The sequence below is a fragment of the Mauremys mutica genome, chromosome 11 (assembly GCF_020497125.1).
Source record: "Mauremys mutica isolate MM-2020 ecotype Southern chromosome 11, ASM2049712v1, whole genome shotgun sequence".
Lineage (NCBI taxonomy): Eukaryota > Metazoa > Chordata > Testudines > Geoemydidae > Mauremys > Mauremys mutica.
The window spans coordinates 69439972-69462911 of record NC_059082.1 but is presented as its reverse complement, the minus strand read 5'-3'; the positions used below and the strand labels follow the sequence as shown (position 1 = coordinate 69462911).

At 41.6% G+C, this 22940-nt stretch overlaps 1 protein-coding gene across 3 annotated transcripts in view; it reads right to left on the bottom strand.

Moving 5' to 3' along the window:
- The window catches only part of VPS35L (VPS35 endosomal protein sorting factor like), a 119792-nt gene that overhangs the window by 17212 nt on the left and 79640 nt on the right, over positions 1 to 22940 (bottom strand). For all 3 annotated transcript variants that reach the window (XM_044979582.1, XM_044979581.1, XM_044979583.1), the window contains exons 27-28: positions 10039 to 10178; positions 5659 to 5824 (exon numbers count right to left, since the gene is read on the bottom strand). In XM_044979582.1, coding sequence (XP_044835517.1) covers positions 5659 to 5824; positions 10039 to 10178 — 306 coding nt within the window. The remainder of the gene's footprint in view (positions 1 to 5658; positions 5825 to 10038; positions 10179 to 22940) is intronic.

The following is a 22940-nucleotide window of genomic DNA, read 5'->3' as shown; positions in this document are numbered from 1 at the left end:
TTTATGCTATGTGCTTCTTCCAGATGTCAGGAAAACTGTCCCATCACATGAAGTCAGTACTCCCCTTTGAGTTAATACTCAAGTGCCACCATTTTGCATCGGAAACTCTTATTTGCCAGTGGCCCTGGATCTTATGACAATTCCATCTAGAAGTAGATGAATGGCTGAAAAAAAATCTGTTAAGTCCAGATGAAAGACTCCATATTCATTGTACTTGCTACTGCTGCCATTTGAATGGTATTTTCACCTAGTCAGACATAAAAGCTATTTCACTGCAAGCTGAACTCATTTCAGAAATCCACCAGCATCTTTAATGCAACAAACCAGCAGGTGCAAGAGGATAGTCCCATGTTTGTTGATGTAGAATGAGATTAAAGATTCTCAGCAAGTCTTGGCCAGTCCTCTTTGGCTGTGTATATCCAGCATCATCCTCTTTCATATCACAATTCTCTACTGACTACATAATAATCTGTATGCACTTATTTACGATCTGCAGGAAAGAAGGCATGGAAAGCTGTACTGAGGGAATAATGAACTGCTGTCATTGTTAATTTTAATTTTCTTCCTTAGTAAAATCTAGGTATTTCTAATAAATCAAATCTCCAAGAGAATTAAAAAATTCCAATGTCCCCCAGACATCTTTCACAATCATTCCGACAGCTTCTGATCCCCAGTTCTCTCTCTTTCTACAAGGCACTCCAAGAAATCCATGTAACCACGGTGCTGCTGTCTAGATACAGAAGTGTTGTCCTTGGGTCAGAGGAAAAATAACTACTTCACATAGCATTTTTCATTTCCATGTTATAAACATTTAAGCGTCAGAACATCCCCAAGATATAGGTAAGTGTTATTCTGCCCCTTTTATGAATGGAAAAAGACAAGATCATATTCACTTTCTTAGGGAGTCTGAAAGAGACTAGGAAGATCTTCACTACAGTCTGGTGTTCCATACTGGCTCAATTGTAAACTTCCTGCTAGGCTACTACATCTTGTCATGGATGGTGACTTTATCTTGGTAGCCCTTCCACCAGAAGAACTCAAGGATTTATTTGAGATCTGCCTGTGTTTGAAAATCAGCATACCATCAGAAGGAAGCACAGTCTTAGAGCAGGGGACCAAAAGTCAAGGTATCTGGGTTCTATTCCAAGTTCTGTTACTAACTCACCACCACACTTTCAAACATTTTAATCACTCTGAGCCTCACTTTTTCATTGTATAGCTGGAACCATCAAATAAATAAATATATAATGGTCAGAGTGAGATCTTAAGAGTCTAGGTGTAAAAACCACAAGCAATTACAATCCACAAAGGACACTCTTCTCTGCCTATATTTTAGCCTTTTTCTGCAGCACACTACATTTGCAGCATCTTTTTTATCGCTGTCAGAATCAGAATTTTTGTAACTTATCACAACTTTAAAAATTTAAAATTTTCCTTCAGAGAAGCCAACCCTTCCTAAATGGGTATTTAGAAAGTAGGAAGCAGAAAACCAGTGCAGATATCATTTAAAGGGGAAACTGGGCCTCTCTTTTCCTTTACATGGATCTTGAAATAGGATTTAAACTTTGCTGTCACTAACTGCATCTCTCCTCTTTACTGAAAGGTCTATTATGCCTCAGTGTTGTCCAAACTGTCAGAGTCAGAGACCTGCAAGTCCAATGACTGGAACTCATCCAACGCATGGAAAGGTTTTTTGCTAGTTGTTTCATCTCCCCTGTTATGATTTAAGAAGATAGAATTACCATATCCAAACACAGCTGCATTTACAAAAAATATGTTTTGTTTTTAAATGCCTGGAAAATATGACTTTCTTCCCTTCTCCTCCAGCATTATTTCTCCACTATAACAATTCAGATTCTAGTAGGGGAATATTTGTTTCTATATCCCACAAAATGACAATGAGCTTCTAAACCCACCATCTGTTTATGTATCAGGGGGTAGCCGTGTTAGTCTGGATCTGTAAAAGCAGCAAAGAGTCCTATGGCACCTTATAGACTAACAGATGTATTGGAGCATGAGCTTTCGTGGGTGAATACCCACTTCGTTGATCTGTTTATGGTTAGACTGTCAGAGTAGCCCATATGAAAAGAGGAAGCAGATTAATAAAGAATTGGGGGCCTCTCCAACAGAGGGATGGCCATAAAGGCCTAATACTGCTTCCAATGAGGTCAATGGTAAAATTTCATCCGTTCAACTGGAATAGAACTGATCCCATCATGATCACAAAGAGCTAAAGCCTCAGTTAAAGATGGCTGTGAGCGTCCTCTCACACATTTTCCCCCACCTTAAAAAGAGAAACTTGGGATCTTTTGCAGATAACTTCTGCCAAACCAGCCTACTCCAAGCAACTGGGTGAGGGGCAGCCTCCCTCTGTTTCTACATCTTGCAAGATTAGCATGATACAAGGAATTTAGTAGGATGAGACAAAAGTTGGAGTACATCTGAAAGAACTATTGTGTAGTAGATGCAATGACAAAATTTTAACTGTGTCTAAGTATGCAATGCAGACAGTCTTTGGTGCACTGCAGGGGCTAAAACACTTACTGCTTAAAACAGAGTCAGAACAAAACTTATTTCATTTTTAGGGCAAGTATCTCCATATGGGACATGTTTTTCCTTAGTGCTGACAGTGGCACTACTTGATACATTCAACTTGTTGATAAAAATGTTAACAGACCTGTTTGGGTCATTTATTATAATTAGAATAATCTGAGGTTTGCCATTATGAAATCTCAAGATACAACGGTAGTTTTTAAATGGTGATTGCCACAAAAGATACTACCACTTGAACCTGCTTTCATAAATATATGGATTTGAGTCTCTCTCCTGTAAAACTGGCAACAGTGTTTGCATAATAGATCATTTTATCAGATGTGTCCTCACATGCTTGAATTTTCAAGCAGGACTGAGCTTTAAATTCTGAGGTTTAGAGCTGTTAAATAATATATGCATGCAAAGTGTTGATAAGCCTAAGTTATGTTGACAGTTCAAACACAAAGAAAGACCCTCTAAACATATAAATGCAAATAGCTTTAACAAATTCTAAAAGTTTTGATAGAGATTCATCTGAAAAATTCTATTTACTTCTACTGGGAACTGCACTAACTAGTCATTTGTATAATTATTCAGGCTGATTCACCCATCTAAAAATTTTCTTTGAAAAGAAAAAAATATATTATTGCTGTTCTTATAAACTTGTTCTTTGATCTTAAAAAGATGGGCCAGTTGTCTCACTTTGTCCCCTTCACTATATATCATAGAATTAATCAGGATTAACTACAAAAATATTTAATTTTTCTAATGAGTTTTATGTTCTTAAAGTACAAAACCAAACAGAGTTCAGCCCTCAGGATGATCGTCAAAAAATAAAAGATGAAGCCATAAAGGCTAAAAAGCTAAAATCCAAAGCTAACAGAACCCAAAAGGCTATTCCAGTAGAGGGAGAGTGGGAAGTTTAACAGAAGTGACCAGTGGATGCTCCTATTGGGTGGCTGATGCTGTGTCTTGTCAAATAATAAGTGGCATATTGGAAAAAGTCATTTTCTTCTTCCATCTCCACATTGCCACAATGCAGTAATCCTGGAGGTATGGATAGTCTGCAGAGAAAGCCTTCACAAAGGCAGCTAGCAGGAAATCCCCAAGCTGTGGGAAAGTGTGTCCACAAAACAAAATTCTTCACCTACGCATACCCAGCTATGCTCAAGTTTACGTCTGGATTTTAAACAAACAAGCCCATCTTAGCAACCTCTCTCTCCTGCTTTTACTGAAGCAGTGTGTGGAATTCACACTACAGTAGGCTTACACTAGAACTAGCAGAGTTAAAAACCAGGCTCAAAATTGACTTTTACCCAGAAAGCAGCACAGTCTTTCAGGCATAGCATTAGGAAGTTATGGAGCCAACAGAACAGACAGGCCAACAAATTGGAGATAAGAGGGATCAGAATGCAAGACCCGGGGAAAAGGAGTGGAGTTACAAAAGCACAGAGGTAACACCCAAGGTTGAAGCTAGCCAGGAGGTGCCTCAGAAAAATAAAAACGGAAGAATAGAGTGTCAAAGATAAAGCTTTGAGGCTCCTCATACCAAAAGATGAGGGATAACATAGAGACTCCCTCAGCAGTTATAATAGTTAGAGAGAAGTGTGCTAGAGACACGCTTCTTATGCTAAGAGCACCTCCTTTCATAATGATAAGGTGTGCTGGGTTGAGTTTATAGCTCAAAAGGTAACTGATTATGATCTATAGTTTTCCTGAGACAGGTCAGTTAGTTATAACACAGTCCTTTCACAATGGAATAGACCCCAAAGTTGGATTCTTGGCCCTTTTAGGTGCTATTTCAGTCTTTTTGTAAACACTGGAATCCCACTTAATGTACCTGATGAACTTAAATAGAAAACAAATTATTTTAACCTCTTTGGTAAAGTATGTGAGGGTCATGTATGACAACATATCTATTGGGAAGCACAAATTCAGCAGTTAAGGAATCTATTGGTGAAATAGATAGTGAGGATAAAAATAAACAATAATGATTAAGGCTGCGAGTCTGTCACTGACGTCACAGATTCCGTGATTTTGCGGGACCTCCGTGACTTCTGCACTGCCGGTGCAGCTGGCCTCAGGGGTCGCCGGAGCAGCAGCGGTCCTAGGGACCACCCTGGAGGCCTTCGGAGCTTAGGTCCCTGGGGCCTCAGAGCAGCGGGCGGCTGGGGGCAGTCAGCCACCGCTGTCAGTGCAGGGGTTAGCCATCAGCCCCTGCGACCCACGCAGAGCAGTGGTGTCCCAGGGACCCCCAGTGCAGCATGCCCCCCAGTGCAGTGCCACTCCCACTCCCCCTACCACTCCGGGCCCCAGGAGCTGCGAAGTTTTAGTCAGGGGTATTTATAGTAAAAGTCATGGAGAGGTCGTGGGCTGTGAATTTTTATTTATTGCTCGTGACCTGTCCATGACTTTTACCAAAAATACTCATGACTAAATCTTAGCCTTAGGCTCTTATGATCCTTTGGGGTGAGGGAAGACAGTGAGAACATTTTGAAGAACTTCTGAACTGGTATGAGATCTTATAGAGTTGGATCATCCCTGTACTAATGTAACAGCCACTGTCTTAGCAGACATTGGGGACTGAACCATGGACTTCTAGAGCTAAAAGGATGAGTCTCTATAGCTTGCATTAAAGATCCAGACTCTCCAACTGTGAGCTGAATCAGACTTGCATCATCTGTGGATTCTTATGTTCGTATGAGCACGGAGGAGTACGTACCACTTTCTGACAAGTAGGTTGCAATAAGATACTATTATTTAAAACAAATACATGGAGGACTCTTAACAAAATGTTTAACGAGGCCCATTGAAGAAAGCCAGTTTGGAGTCCCAGGGTTTGCACAAATAAAGCTTGAAACAAGTAGATTAAGTATAAAAGCTCTTTGTGGAATATTGTTTTATTTTAAGTATGGCCTGGATACCTGCTTAGCAACCCAAATGATCTCTTACGGTCATACTTGACTGTAGTACACAGATATGTGCAGGAGAATAATCCATTGTATAAGGTTATTGCTTCAATTTTAATCACCTAGCATTTACACTGGCAAGTCACTGATACAATGCAATAGGGGAACTGTATAGACGTAATGCTGTATAGAACCCACAATAACCCTCACAGTTTACCTTTGTCTATGTGGTAGATATAGGTCTCCTGAGTCATTGCCGAGAGTAGATGCAAAACATTGGTGTAAATCCGAACTTTGTCATCACTATTATCCTCCCATGTATAATCCTGGATCACATTGAGTAGTCCTCGCACCAGAAACAACACTCCCTGTTCTGGATGGTCCTAAAGAACAACCAAGAGACAGACTAATAATCAGCGAGGGGTTTGAGTTTTTGGTTTTTAAAGTGCAGCAACATCTCTGTGACAGCAAAATACAATATAATTAAAGCCATCAATGAGTTTTCTGAAGTGTGTTTCCTAGCAAACCCATTTAAAACACATTCTAAGAGAAAATAACATCTTTTTGACCCATAATCATCAACCTGGTCTAGGCAGCCGCAGCAGACAAGCTTTGAAATCCTTTGCTTTCTAATCTGAGGGGGGAGGCAAACAAAATTAGCTGTCAACTTCTTAACAGCTGAACTTCCAAAATTACACACTCTAGTTAGATTTTTTTTTTACTATTATTTCAGTAAACTACAAAAACAAGTATATTACTCATGTAATTATGAGTCTTAGAAGAAAATATACATTGGGAAGGCACCAAAGCTACAGAATGGCAATGGCTTTTTAATATTAAAAGAAATAATTAGAAGCACACCAACTTTTAGAAACAGTTCATTCTTCTTAAGAGTAGTTTCAACACTGCACCAACCTCAAAATGAGCTGGGATGTGGTGGTATTACATATCAGCACTTCTAGGACAGCCACATGGTAATAGGAGAGTTCCTCCATGGAGTGAGTGGAGAAGAGAGGACAGCAGGAACAGGATAGAGGCATTGGGGGATGGAAGCAGGGAAAACGATAGTCCCTGGAATCCCTGCCTCTCACTGGAGAAATCTTTCAGCACAGGCAGATCTAAAGATGGGGCCCGCCCTCCCTTCATTGCCAATTACTGCCATAGGCCAGGACACTTCATGCTCCTTCCTGACCATTTTCCCAAGGGAGAATTTAATTCTGAAGTTACCTCTCTTCAGTGCCGCACCTGCACAACGGAGGCACAACACACTGCTGGCTAGCCACTCCTCTCGCTCATTCCATAGTCAATACAATGCACTCCCTCAAATGCATGACTCAAGCAGAGAGACACCATGGCTTCCAGCAGAGCACAAGGAGAAAACAAAGAAAGCAGCTTGGCCAACAACACTGATATTGCTGCACATGTGGGTAGAGTGGGAAGAAGCAATGGGGGCAGCGGAAAAAGTGGGATAAAAAAACCTGTTCCACTGTGGAGGGAAAGAATTTTTTTTTAAGACAATAAAAGGGAGCGAATAGCTGAAGCCCCATGGTAAATATGACACCGTCATGAGTTTACAAATTCATGTATGTTAAAAATTTGCTGAATTCCTGAATCATGAACGACTTAATATACACACACTTATTTTTCACTAACCTCTTGGCACGAGGAGGCAAGAGTTTTTGAGGCAAAATTCATCAGCTTTTAGCATCAGGACCACTGAACTATCAGTGCCAAGGAATTAATGGCACAGACTCAATGATTCACCCATAATGCCAACTATTAAGCAGCTGACTAGCCTTTAAAATGGTGGATGTAAAATAGAATGAAATTAATCTGGAGACAGTCATCTACATAAATCCTACCCACTGTGTGAGGGTTCTGTAATGCAGATGTTTAACCAACAGGATGGACAAAATTAGGTATTATTACTGCTTTCCAAACTTCCCCTTTCTACTGTGCACTGGGGAAATAATCTAATATGCAGATATACCGTATTAGTTTGCAGTTTCCCCAAATTGAATCTCATTTTATTTTCTGCTCATATTTCTAACTGTGCTACAGAAGGTCCCTTTTTACTTATTTATTTATACTCAATGATGTTTGCAATACCTCAAGTCATTTTATTGCTTAATAAGCAATGTTCTGTAAATCCCTTAGGCTGAGAAAAAGTGCCATGCCAGTACTGTGTGGAAATATGCACTAGGAGAGCACTGAGGATTCTCTTCAGAGACCTTTCAAATGTGATGGATATTCAGTTTTGAACCCATGAAGGACAACTAAACTCAAAGAGTCAATATACTTCTCTGTAGCACCACCAATAACTGTAACAGCCTTTCTACAGGCAAAACCTTTCACATCCATCTTCGCCCACTCACAATGGGCTCTTTTAATGCGGGATGCAGCAGCGCTCTATTCTCATTCCTCCTGCTCAGTATGTACTGGATGTGACACCATCGGGGGGAGAGAGAAATGTAGTTTGGGAGGCAGTACCATGTATATGCAGATGACACTCAGCTTAATGCATCCTTGACACTGAATCAAGCGAGTGTACAGTGTCCATATTTTCCCAAGTACCTGGCTGGATGATGCTGAGCAGATTGAGACTTAGTCCAGATTAAGATTGTTTCAGCCGGCTGGGAGAAACAACCAGAGAACACGGTGAGGTTAGTATCTGACCCCTCCCTCGTATTGATGAAGTGCACATACCCTATCCCAAAGAGGTTCACCATCTAGGGTACTTCTGGATCCTTCCTTGTTTCTAGAGTTTCAAGTGGCTCATGCGGCATGAAGTACCTTCTGCTCCCCCTTCTTTATCTACTTGCTCTAGGTAGGAGGTTCACAGCTATTTTTCTCTGATTATACTGATTCAGACATGGGCCATGACTCCATTATCCATGTCTGTGTCACTTCCTGATTAGACCACTGTACCCACTGTGACGGTCGGTAATCTCCATAAGGCTTTATGGAAATATGCTTATGAATATATATAACATAACTGGAATGTGCTTCATGCAAAAGGTCTCTTGTAAGGTATCATTACAAAGCTTATAATCTACTGAGTGTGTCCATACTATGTCTATAAATGTATCACTCTTGTATCTAAAACTATGAAAACATTCAAGATACCATGTGGGCAATGGCTTCTGCCTGCATGGACATGTGACTTGTCCAGGTAACTCCAGAACTCCATTTTGTAGCTGGACTTTGTATAGGGAAGAGGAGGGGGTCTCCACCCACAAGAGAAAGTCTATTTAAACCCCTGAGAGACACCTCCATTTGGTCTTCAGCTGTCAAAAAAAAAAAAGAAAGAAAGAGCCTCTCCACCCCCAAAGATACCTGAAAAAACCTGAAACAAAGAACAGTAACTGCAAGGGGTGTAAGTGATTGCTGAACCCAGACTAAAAAAAAAATTAGTCTGTAAAGGAAGTATTCTGGAATTGGTGAGGATTCTATTTGTAGTCAGTTTGATTAAAAATAGACTTGTGTGTATTTTATTTTATTTTACTTGGTAATTCACTTTGTTCTGTCTGTTACTACTTGAAACCACTTAAATCCTACTTTCTGTATTTAATAAAATCACTTTTTACTTAATTAACTTAGAATATGTATTAATACCTGGGGGGGGGGGGAAGACAGCTGTACATCTCTCTCTATCAGTGTTATAGAGGGCGAACAATTTATGAGTTTAGCCTGCATAAGCTTTATATAGGGTAAAACGAATGTATTTGGGTTTTAGACCCCATTGGGAGTTGGGCATTTAAGTGTTAGAACAAAAACACTTCTGTAAGCTGCTTTCAGGTTAAGCTTACAGCTGTTAGGGGACAGGGTTGAGACATGGGTCTGGGTTTGCAGCAGGCAAGAGAGTCTGGCTCAAATCAGGCAGGGCACTGAAGTCCCAGACTGGCAGGGCAGGAAAGCAGGGCAGAAGTAGTCTTGGCACATCAGTTGGCAGTTCCCAAGGGGGTTTCTGTGATCCAATCTGTCACACCACCCACCTTTGAAGTGCACTCAAACAACAGGCACAGAACGCAGCAGTGCATCTGCTTAGCACCTTTATCAGCAGAGAGCATATTTTACCAGTGCACCAAAGACTCCAGTGGCTCATTGTTCAATTCCAGATACAATTCAAGAGGGTGATAGTGATCTGCACACACTTACACACACTGGATCCTAGCTATCTGAAAAACCTCCGTCTCTCAGTTAAGATCAGCTGGGCATTCAAGCTAGCTGTCCCCAGATCTGAATGTCTGGGAGTTTCTGGCAGGACAGTTTCAGTAGTCTCCAATTCAAATTCACTTCCTCTGTCAAACAGAGTCTGTTCACAGATTTTTACCTTTTGAAGAATGGGGTGTGTTATGATGAAACTACAGGATTAGGGTTTTACGCTGACTGTGCTCAAGGAACTTTGGACACTGTGTTTCAACTACCGTTCATGTGCTTTGATATATAAAAACAGAAGTATTCTTTTATTTTAATTTAAAAATAGACATGTATTTATAATAAAACATGTAAGAAATACTCAATTTAAAACAAGGTCTGGTCTATGAGCGTTAGGGATTAAATGTTCCACACTTCAATTGATGCTAAAGTTACTTACAGGCACAATTAATAAAGTGGAAAAGAAATTACAGAAGAATTCCAGGAGGAATGGTTCAGAGGGCCGCATCTTCCCATCTATATTGATCATCTTTGGGACTTCAGGAACAAGGCTCACTGCAGCTTTGAAAAAAGCATCAGCTACAAAAAACACAACATTAAAATAGTTACAATATCACCATAGCAGTTGAATTTACAAACATGCCTGTGATCGAAAGACTGTTTAGCGTGTCTGTTATAATTAAGTGTCAGAGGGGTAGCCGTGTTAGTCTGTATCCACTAAAACTACAAAAACAGTAACTGTTTGTTATAATTAAATGTCACAAGGGGAGAGAAGTAAAATCCTTCTACTGGGGAGACAGACAAGCTTTTGAGCTACACAGAGCTCTTCCTGAGGAAGAGCTCTGTGTAGCTCAAAAGCTTCTCTCTCACAAACAGCAGCTGGTCCAATAAAAAATATTACTTTACTCACCTTGTCTCTCTAACACCCTGGGACCAACATGGCTACAACAACACTATATGTAATTAAAAGCATCAGTTGTTCTTAAATAACATTTTTAAAAACACACAAGTGATTTTCCAAAAGAACCTAAGAGGCTTTCAAATGTTATCCCTAGTTTCCACTTTACCTAACTAGCCAAGTACCAGATTAAAAAGGATAGATTCTCCAGCTCAAATCCAGCCATAATACAGTACATAATTTATAAATATTTTCAACCTTCCCTTATATTCAGTGCTGTTTTAGCCCGGAGATAAGTGGACTGAATGATCTAATAAGTTCTTTCTATCTCTAACTTCTGTGATTTACAGAGGCCAATGAAAATCAGAGGTGGTAAATGCAGTTGTTATAATATGCTTAAATGTTACATTCTTTAATTAAAACAGGATTATGAAAGGAAAAGTAGTACCAGAGGTGCTGCCAGCCACCCAGATCTGAGGACGCCTCTGAACAATCATACTACAGGAACGCTTTAGATTTTCTTCTGTTTGTTTCCACAAGTTTGAAGATGGACCCATTAATGGTATAGTAAAGCACAGCAAGGAATAAATTGCACTGTAATCCCGAACAAAATAAACTAGAATTTCTACTCTTCAATTACGTTTCTAAACAGTACTGACAAGACAGTATTCCTAACTTCCACCCTGAAGTTCTTTTGTAACAGTGTTTGCTGGGGTGGTCTAGCAAGCAGTAATGACCTCACACCATCTTTTTGGCCCCCAAAGTAGTTAAGCCCCCATGTTTAAGTCCCATTGAAGTCAATTATCCAAGGACTTCAAAGCACTTTTCAAAATTGGCTTCTAAATCAGTTAGGCATTGCAATGCTGTGCACAGCAATTCCTAAATATCTTTTAAAATCTGAGCCATAGTGACTTGTGCTAGGCCAAAAAGACAATCAACTGCAGAGTGAGAATCCAAAACCAAGTCTATTGATTCCTAGAGAAGGAGAAGAGCGGATACTCAGGGAGAAAGGATGGAAAAATTTCATAACCCAGAGATGCCACTGATATCACGTATTGTCGTTTCCAGGATAGAAACTTGCTCTGGAAAAATTAACTTGGACACATGAGGCTCTAAGCAAATTTGCTAAATATAGAACCACATGATATCAAAACTAAGTTTGTGAGGAATACCAGTGAAACATTTGCTTTAGAAATTTTTTTGTTCTTATGGTTTGTTTCTTTCCAGCATGAAAGAAACTTGTGTGACCTTCCAAACTTTTCACTGTTCAGACCACATGCTTCCTTTTCAGCTTGCGTATCTATTTCAAGGGGATGTTTTTATTTGTTTTGAAGATATATTAATTCACACAGTTGGCCCAATGGGAGATAAGTAATCTCTCTCAGAATGTTATTGAAAGAGAGAGAAAGCAGGAGCAGATGTTCATTCTAGAACAAACAGATTAGTTGCTATCATTTCCGTAGTTGTCCTGTCCCTAAAAAAATGCACATGCCTCACATTAGCACATAATCAGAAGGTGTATTGAGAATCTGCGTAGTATTTCTCTAACCCCAACACATAAAATAGAAATCTTGCAGACCAAGTCTGCTTGGTTTACTCTCTTCCTTCTTTTAGGAAGAAAAAAATGGTTTGGGAGCAAATCTTACCAAACAATATTTTATACTAGCACGAAAATACACATCTCACCACTCTGACCCTGGATAGCTGAGTGTAAATCCACTCAAACTGCAATGTTCCACTATTTCAGAGAACAAGAGCCGTCTCCCTATAGAATGGTCATAACAAGCAACTATCTCCTGGTTGAGTTTCCTAGGTAACTCTTTAGATACTGATTGTCTTACTGGAGTGTCTGGTAAGGACAGGAAGCGCATCTCCAGTCTCAGACAGATATTCCTTAGAGTGTCAATATGCTATTTAATCCCAGTCCCACTTGAGCTCTTCTTTGCAGAACTAATGGTCTTTGTTTAAAGACAAAAATGATAGGACAATGTTTCTAAAAATAGAGAACAGCTATGGAAGGACTGAACTACGTGATTAATACAGAATATAGAACTGGCTTCCTTTTTTCTTGTGCAATTTGCCTGGCCACATTTTAAAAGCCTATGTTTATTACTGGCTCAACATTTTTAGGGAAGTGCTCAAACAGTTTGGGTTATTTGTTTGTTTTTTATTGGTGGAGGAGGAATGAGAAGGGGAGGGGGGAGCAATCAGTTTCCTCCATTTCCCATCTCCCAGCCAGAAAGCTCTAACTATATTCAGCCCTTCCATCATATCCCTATTTTAAAAGAGACTTGTACAATATTTTATTTCTGCTGCTCTCAGCCTCAGCACAGGGACAGGTGAGAGGGCATTCATTTGTGACCGGGCATCATTTGTGACCATCTGTTCCTAAACTGGTCTGTCCGTACTACGAACAATAAAATGGTTGTTTAACTTGAACACTAAGTTTACACTTATCCAAGGCAAATATGCTTTACAGGGAGCAGGAATTAAACCATTGTCTAGAACATCTTAAGACGGTGAAATTTATGAAATCAATCAGTTGAGACACAGAATATTCCCATTATTGCAGGAAAAAAAATAAAAAAGTCTTCAGAAAAATCAATTGTTCTTAAAACTACTCTGCCATTTTTTCCCTTTGTCAAGAGATAGTTAAACTATATGAGTTTTAAGAAAGGAACACTCGAGTGTTCAGTTTGGAGTAAGATTAGGGTAAACAATACATGATATCATGAAAATGCTAATTATTCCCTTAAGCATGAAGTAAGTGTCAATATGTATATTTAGATATAAATTACCATAATTATGAAGCTACATAATCGGACAAGCCTCATCTTTACAGCTAATTTATAAAGCATCTTATTGTGCAACTGCTTCAAAGTACAGTTTAAGGCAGTGGTTTTCAAACTTTTTTTCTGGCGACCCAGTTGAAGAAAATTGTTGATGCTCATGACCCAATGGAGCTGGGGATGAGGGGTTTGGGGTGTAGGAGGGGCTCAGGGCTGGGGATGTGGGGGTGAGGGCTGCAGGGTGGAGCCGGGAATGAGGGGTTCAGGGTGTGGGAGGGGGATCTGGGCTGGGGGTAGGGGTTTGGGGTGCAGGAGGGGGTCAGGACTCTGGGCTGGGGGTGCAGCTCTGGAGTGGGGCTGGAGATGAGGGGTTTGGGGTGTAGAAGGGGGCTCTGGGTTTGGGGGCCTTAGGGCTGGGGTGCGGGAGGGAGTCAGGGCGCTGGGCTGGGGGTGCAGCTCTGGAGTGGGGCCGGAGATGAGAGGTTTGGGGTGTAGAAGGGGGCTCTGGTTTGGGGGCCTTAGGGCTGGGGTGCGGGAGGGAGTCAGGGCTCTGGGCTGGGGGTTCAGGCTCTTGGGTGAGGCTGGGGATGAGGGGTTTGGCATGCAGGAAGGGGCTCCGGGTTCAGGAGGGGAGGAGAGAGGGCTCAGGGCCAGGGCAGCACTCAAAGCCCCGTGGGCCCCCTGCCTAGGAGCTGGACCTGCTGCTGGCCACTTCCGGGGCGCAGCGCGGTGTCAGAACAGGTAGGAACTAGCCTGCGTTAGTGGGGCAGCACCGCTGACAGGACTTTTAATGGCCCGGTCGGCGGTGCTGACCAGAGCCGCCGCGACCCAGTGCCTTACATTCTGCAACCCAGTACTGGGTCGCAACCCGCAGTTTGAAAACCACTGGCTTAAGGGATGCACCAACCCCTCTGGCTTATGACAGATGTGCAGGAAGGCACAATGAGAAGACTGCGCGCTCCAGTTTAGAGGAAATGGGCTCCATACTGCTGTGTTCCATGCGAGATCAGTTTCTTAGCTTCTATTCTGATCCTGTTTGCTCCAACCCTGTTGTTAAAAATATGCAGAAGCTCCTTCTGTTTGAAAAAGTTTCTCACATTAGCCAAGTGTTTAATTCTGCTCCTAAAGTGAGCCACTGTAAGGGGATGAGGGTAGAGCAGAGTTCTCATTACAACAAATCATCATGATGAAGTCTTCCTAGACTGTAGTTAATATCTTGTGCACTGCACCGAACACAACATATTTCATGCTTCACTGAATTTATCCTTCCACAGCAGCTCCTTCATTCCAGTTGACCACAATCTATAAATCCTTCCCCCCTGCACATATGTGGCGACCTTCAGGCTGAAAAGAACTAATGGCCTGGTCTAAGATTTAGTACTTTTGACAATATTTCACTACAGAAAAGCAAGCAAAATTCCTTTGTGGATGTTTTCTTTTAACAATATCAATGTGATGGTAAAAAAAGCTTGTAATTTGTAAGGGCGTGTAAAGTAATTGTGACAGTCCGAGTTTCCATCCAATTTGCAATTCTATTTCTTAAATTGCCTGGATATAAAATCTCAGACTGGCCAAAAACAGTCGGAGAATTGAGGCCACTGGAGATGAGAAAATAATTCACAACTCAAAAGACATCTCCAAGGAGATTGTCAGTCAGGAAATTTAGGCTTGAAATTAGACGAAGGTTTCTAACCATCAGAGGAGTGCAATTCTGGAACAGCCTACCGAGGGAAACAGTGGGGGCGAAGGACCTCCATGACTTTAAGATTAAGCTGGATAAGTTTATGGAGGGGATGGTATGATAGGATAACGGGTTTAGTCAATAGGTCAATAACGTGCCACACTGGTAATTAGTACAAAGGGTCAATGTTGGGATATTGTTAGCCTTTTCCAGAGGGTCTGGCTGGAGAGTCTTGCCCGCATGCTCGGGGTTCAGCTGAACGCCATATTTGGGGTCGGGAAGGAATTTTCCTCCAGGGTAGATTGGCAGTGGCCCTGGAGGTTTTTCGCCTTCCTCCGAAGCATGGGGCAGGGGTCGCTTGCTGGTGGATTATCTGCTACTTGAAGTCTTTAAATCATGATTTGGAGCATTCAACAGCAGAGTCAAGGGAGAGAATTAGTTCAGGAGTGGGTGGATCGGCTTATGTGGCCTGCATCTTGCAGGAGGTCAGACTAGATGATCATAATGGTCCCTTCTGATCTTGAATTCTATGATTCTATGATTCTATGAGAGAGTGAGAGTATGAGGTTTGCCTATCTAGTGATATATTAACAAATATAAACTATACTTAGTGATCATTAAGATTGCATCAGGACACAGAGGCGTCCACCCAAAATCATAAAAGCAGGGGAATCACTAGTTAAAAGACTCCTGTATTTTTGCCACCTTAATTTTTCCTACAACACTGTCAATAACACACTCCAACACCTCAAAGGCTTTTGTTTTAATCTCCAATGGATATTGAAAAGCAATACATTCCTCAACTTTATCAACCTTCTGCTCTAATGTAAAAGTTTAACAGCAACCTCACAGGTTCTTCCATCAACATATTGGCACATCTGACTATCATACGCTTTAAGTATGAGGGAAGTTAAGCTCCTTTAACACACCTCAGGACACCAGGAAGGTTTTGTATCCTCCCTGAACATTACACCTCTGTAATGTGTTTTACCTTCACATTACTCTTTCACACACTGCTCCTTAACTTCATCTTAATGTAGTTTTGTGTCTAAGAATTACAAGGAGTTCTTTGAAATGCTGGGGTGGAGGATGGAAAAGCTGAATATTTGGTAAACTGGAACATATAATGGGAATTATTTTTAGGCAAAAATGTAATAATGTGGAAGAAGCCTGTTTCGATGCTAGTTGTACAAGGAATTTGATTATAAATCTGAGTTTCTAACAAGGACTTGAAACTACTAAACAAAAAGCTCAGACAGGTGTAAGTGGAAGATGCACTGAATCATGAGGAAGATCCTGGAACTTACTCCTACCAAGAACAATACAGGCGATTTCCAGGATGCCAGATTTTTAAACCTTTATAATTAGTTGAAAGTCACTACAAGATTCAGCCTCACTAGCTGGATGTTGCATAGTCTCTAAACTGGTCGTGACATACAGTGGGGCAGAAATACCACCTTCGGCATGCTTATAAAGGCACAGAGAGAGAGAGAGAGAGAGAGAGAGCGCGCGCGCAATCACCCAAGAGGTACTGAAAAACCACTAACTGTGATCCTTGAAAGAACAGGAAAAAAGTCCAATGATCAGGAGGAATATCCACCTCTAGAGACTTCACTTAATGGTAATACTTCACCGCCATCACGACTGTAATTTTTCCCCAAGTAAAGAGAGTCATATTCTAAACCTTGTTTATCAGTAGTCCTCTTCGTTCAGATTCTGTCACACAGGCTTTGTCACCATATTGGGACAACAGAGCTTAGAAAGAGAAGAGGGGAATCAAAGAACAGGGAGCCCCAGGATTTAATCCTAACTTTAGCTTCCCTGATGCCCTTACGCCCCTAATCTCTCTGCTTCAGCTTCTTCATATGTGAATTGGGGAGAATACATATTCATCCCACATCTCCAAATGCCGTGGAAGATCTAAAAAGCTGTAAGTGCTAATTAATTATTACTCTTAATAAGAAAGCCTATTTTAATGCTACAGGAGAAAAACACTTCAGGCCATAAAGTCTTTTCAACAAAGCTACTTATTATTAAAATGGTTTCACACCTGGGCACATTTACTGCTTGGCTATAAAATATTGATGCAGAAGCAACTTTCTCTAAAGAAAAAAAATGTTATCAGTTTAGGGCACTTCACAGCCTCCATTTATCTGAACTGCGGCGAGCTTGAAAACTTTGCAGTTCACTAGGGAAACTGCTTTTTAATGTTTCCATCTCAATTTAAATTGCAGAAAACCAGACCTTTTAGATCAACCTTGGCAATATGCACTTTTGAACTCTTGATTTAGATGTGCCTAACAAAATTAAGAACTTTGAGTAAAATTGGAAGATCTCGCCACCACCACATGCAATTTCCACTTTTCTCAATCCCTTAGTGAAATTAGTCATACATAACAGCTTGAATTGGTTGGATTGCTCAATTCACACATCATATTATGCCTAAAGCTAAACAAGGATTTAGCAGCTTTAGAGATAAAATTGTCACTCAGCCCTATACTGTCTGAAAGTTGTTTCATCATCACCCACTCACTGAATGGTAAGAGACCTATGGTTAAGAATCACGTTGTCCATTTTTCAGGAGGCTACAGCATCGTATCCAGGGGGGAGAGAAGAAGAATGTATAATTAAAATATTACCCAGAATTTTAAACCCCAGAAAAGTGACATAATGGAGTGTGCATTTAATCCCAGTTTGGTCCAAAGTACTACCCATGACAAGCAGCATGTCTGATAAGGAGTCGTTATTCAATTTTGGCAACATGCCACTATAGAGAAGTGTGTGTCAGTCAGTCAGTCAAGGGAACTGGGGTATGTACATCCCCTCTCAGTCAGTATCTGCTTACTAAGGTGACATCCAGAAGCTCCACAGTAAACGTATTATAGGTATTTAGATGATCTTCTTCTTGCTACAGAGTTTAATTAAAGTACCTATTCCATTTGAGTACCCTCCAGGGGGACATTGGGGTACTACCTACATACTTGGTAGATTGCACGGGCCAAGGAAGATTGGGAGGATTATAAGCTCCTAAATAGAATGAATGGCGTGCTCAGCCATACCCTGTTTGGCTGCACTTCTTGCGCTTCTCCTTCCACACAGACTGTTGTGCTCCTCGGGCCTCAGTCAGCAAGAGATATAACTTTTTTAGCTCAGGCCTGTGTGAGCTTTGGAAGGAAATTGGCTAATCCACAGATCTCTTTCTCATCAACTCAAGAAGATCCATGTCAGGTCCTGAAAGCAGAAAACCTTCACCTTGAGGGCTTCAGCGGGTGTTAGAAGGCTAACCTTCAACTGTTGTACTGATGGGAGTCTTCTTTTTTCACCATATTGCCACTTGCTACACAGTACCTTCTAGACTTTGGCTCCAGATCTCCGTGCCGCAGGAAGCAGCAGGAAAACAGTAGAAGTAAAGGCATAAGGAAGGCTCAATAGGAAGGTAAAGAGCTGAGAGAAGAAATGCTGGTATTTCCTAAAAGAAATAGCTATTGATAAACACTGGCGCTCAGAGGCTGCCTCGCATTGCTACTATGGAGGTAGATACTTCTAAGCACGGAATCAGTGGATCTTTGCCTAGCCCAACCCAATAATTTTAGCTGCCTCTATCAGTGCAGGAAAAGGACCACGAGTGAAGCATTAATGGACATTGCAATGGTAGTGATAATGCCCATTGCTTACAGACTGCATGTCTAGTCATCTCCCTGTGCAGTCTGCAGTAGAAACACTGTCTGCAGCACTTCCTCTGCATAACAGTAACTGCAGCACATTTGGTGGAGAGTAAACTAAATTCCAACACACATTAAGATTTAATAACTCTCAAGCAGCTCGCACTTCAGTTCTCCAAGACACCCAGGGAATTTCATCACTCCAGATTCTCCACTGCCCTGAATCCAATGTACAAAAAACTCTGAATAAAAATCTAAACATCCATGTGGTATTTACTTAATTGGTTTCTGAAAACTGCCTTTTATAACTTGGCCACAAGAATTCTTTGCGCCAATTTGACCCATTAGCATTCTCCTGGAAAACAAACATCGAGCAGTGTAATCAGGCCATGTATTTTAAAAAATAACCATTACAGCTCAGTGTAAATATGCCAAGAAATTACCACATGGGTGATCACACACGGATGACAAAGCTGCAGGCTTCATGTCAAATGTAGATGGAGTTCAACAATGCAGCCCTTGCTCACCTTCATTAGTGAGGCATTGGCTCATCAGGAGGAGACTTCAGGTCCCAGCAGGCAATGCTCTAGCTCAGGGTGGGCAAACTATAGCCCACAGGCCGGATCCGGCCCACGAGCCGCACCATGCGGCTAGGTCCCGCTCCGGCTGGGGCCACACCATGTGGTTCCTGGAAGTTGCGGCATGGCCCTGCTCTGGTTTACCTGCGGATGGGGCAGCGCACAGAGCTGCCTGGCCGTGCCTCCGCGTAGGAGCCGGAGAAGGGACATGCCACTGCTTCCGGGAGCTGCCTTAGGTAGGCGCCACTCAGAGCCTGCACTCCCTTAGCCTCTCCCCATGCCCCAACCCCTGACACAGCCCTGATCCCTCTCCTGCTCTCCAAACCCCTCAATCCCAGCCTGGAGCCCCCTCCTATACCCCAAACTCCTCATCCCCAGTCCCACCCCAGAGCCTGCAACCCTCCCGCAACCCCAACCCCAATTTTATGAGCATTCATGGCTCGCCACACAATTTCCCTCGGGCCAAAAAGTTTGTCTATTCCTACACTATCTTGATTCAAGCAGCCAGTTATACAGATCAAAGTGGAGTAATTTCACACTGGGACCAGTAGACTTTTTGGTTCGGCATCTCAACACCAAGGATGAAGGCAGCTGCAAACTGCACCTTCATAGGCAAAGTAGGTTCAACTTGCAATTCTGAATAACTTAGCCATCCACACCACTTCCCGCAGCTCCCATTGGCTGGGAACGGCGAACCGCGGCCACAGGGAGCTGAGGGGCTCCATGCCTGCAGATGCTCCAGGTAAACAAAATGACAATGTATTAGATATTCAATTCAATGATTCCATAGAGTTTAAAATCATCACATTTTGGTGTAGACCCATTTATACGCTGAACCCCGCTCTTTGATGCATCACATTTTTACCAAAACTATTTGGCTTTTGAACAAGTATATACGGTAATTCACAGTTTACAGAAATCAGATGCTTTCCAGCAACTGATAAAAATAAATCCAGCAACTATCAATCTGATTGGCATGTGCATTTAATTGTACAATCAGGTAACAGCTAAATTCCATTTTCATGCAGAGACAGTAAAAAAAAAATCCTCAACCTTAAGAAAAACATATGGAGTCTTTAAAATACCTCCATCTGTAGCATCAACATGTGGTCTATCAGATCAATAATATGTTATCCTAGAGCTATGTCGCTCCCTCCAATTTTATGTCAAGCCAAGCCAAATCAGCAAGAGCTAGATTGCAGATATACAATGCTGCAAGATTTCACTCTGAGCTCGGAGCTACTACTAAGTGTATTTTATTAACACATACAGTATTCCATGCAGTGTCAGTTATTTGAGTGAATCAGCATCAATCTGGCATTGATTCAATTAAGGAACTAGCTTTACATTTATTGCTATACATCAATCAGTACTAGTTGTGTATCTATTTGAGCTTGCTATGCTTTCTCTTGAGATACACATCTCATACAGATACATATCCTGCTCCAATCCTGCCCCTGTTGAAATCAGCATCACCAATATTTACTTCACGAGAAGCATTATCTGGCTTTAAGAGACAAAGTAGCTAGGGTGACCAGACAGCAAATGTGAAAAATCGGGACAAGGGTGGGGAGTAATAGAAGCCTATATAAGAAAAAGACCCAAAAATCGGGACTGTCCCTATAAAATTGGGACGTCTGGTCACCTTAAAAGTAGCTGGCTGAAATAGCATACTGAGAAAGCATAACGCCTAAAAGTAAAGGAAGATGGAAAGGATCAGTAAGGAAAGCTACCTCTTGGAGGTCAAAGTGTAGGGGAAAAATGGGAACTGCCAAAAACCAAGCAGAGTTGGACATTGCAAATGAAATTAAAACCAACAGTAAAAGGTTCTATGATCATATAAATAAAAAGAAATCAAGGAAAGAAGTGAAACCACTGAACACTCAGAATGGGGTGGAGATTAAAGATAATCTAGGAATGGCCCAAAACCTAAATGAATACTTTGCCTCAGTTTTTAATAAAAGTAACGAGGAGCTTAGAGATAGTGGCAGGGGAGCAAATAGAATCAAGGATAGGGAAATAGAAATTACCACATCCGAGGAGGAAGTCAAACTCAAACAGCTTAATGGGACCAAATGAGGAGGCCTGGAAAATCTCCATCCAAGAATATTAAAGGAACTGGCACACGAAATTGCAAGCCTAACAACACGGATTTTTAATGAATCCATAAACTCGGGGGTCATACCCTATGACTGGAGAATTGCCTAAATATAGTAGCTATTTTTAAGAAAGGGGAAAAAATGATCCTGGAAACTACCAGCCCGTTAGTTTGACCTCAATTATATGCAAGGTCTTGGAACAAATTTTGAAAGAGCAAGTAGTTAAGTACATAGAGGTAAACAGTAATTGAATAAAATACAGCTTGGGTTTATTTGATCTGGAGGACCTTGAAAACTGGAGTAACAGAAATGAGATTAAATTTAATAGTGCAAAGTTATGCACTTAGGGACTAATAACAAGAATTTTTGCTACAAGATCAATTGGAAGTGACAGAGGAAGACAAAGACCTGGGTGTATTGGTCAATCACAAGAAGAGCATAAGACACCAATGTGATGCAGCTGTGAAAAAAGCTAATGTAATCCTAGGATGCATTTCCAGTCGGGATAGGGAAGGGTTATTGCCTTTATACAAGGCACTGGTAAAACCTCATTTGGAACACTGTTTGGAACATGGTGTCAAACCAAGTGGTCTGCGACACACGTTTCCAATACTAAGTAAGTAAAGAAGGGAAGACACACAGGAGCAGAATTAAGGTAGTCCAACTATAAATCTACATTTTCTGGGTCTTAGATTCAAGGAGTTTTTGGTTTTAACATCTCAACAGTCATGAAAAGTAATATGCACTCAAACACTGAGATGTGCCTGTAACATTACCAAAGAGTTGTGTGTGGAAATTCATATTAATTGTCTAGTGCAAACTGTGGCCCGCGGGATGTTGATATCCGGCCCTCGAGCTCCAGCCGGGGAGCAGGACTGGGGACTTGCTGTGCTCCAGCCGGGAAAGTGGGACCGAGGCCTTGCCACGTTCCAGCCGGGGGAGCGGGACAGGGGCTTGCCACGCTCCACTCGGCACTCGGGTCGGGGGAGCGGGCCCGGGTTGGATGGGTCAGGAGTTCTGAGGGGGTCAGTCAGGGGGCAGGAAGTGGGAGGGGGCGGGGGCCAGGCAGTTTAAGGAGGCACAGCCTTCCCTATCCGGCCCTCCATACAGTTTTGCAACCCCAATGTGGCCAGAAAGTTTGCCCACCCCTGGTCTAGTGATCACACTATGTGTTTATACACCTGGGTCAAATGATAAGAGTACTCATTTACATAAGAACAGTCATACTGGGTCAGACCAGGTACATCTAGCCCAGTATCCTGTTTTCCAACAGTGGCCAATGCCAGGTGCTTCAGAGGGAATAACAGAACAGGTAATAATCAAGTGATCCATCTCCTGTTGTCCAAGTTCTCACATCATAAATTTGGCAATTTGCTGGGGTGGAGGAAAGAGATGGATCATGAAGATGAAGTGGAAGAGTTAGGATTCTGTAATTCAGAGCTGGAAAAGGCAATTAGATAAACAAGTCAGCCCTGCTAGTGTAAAGTATAGCCCTTAGAGACAAGATAAACCAGGTATTGAACAGATTTTATTTCTAACAAAAGATCCACTACTAAGCAACAACAAAGATTATACAAAATGAGAGGACAGCTAATGAATTAACAATAAAACACTAGCAGAAAAAATGACTTCAT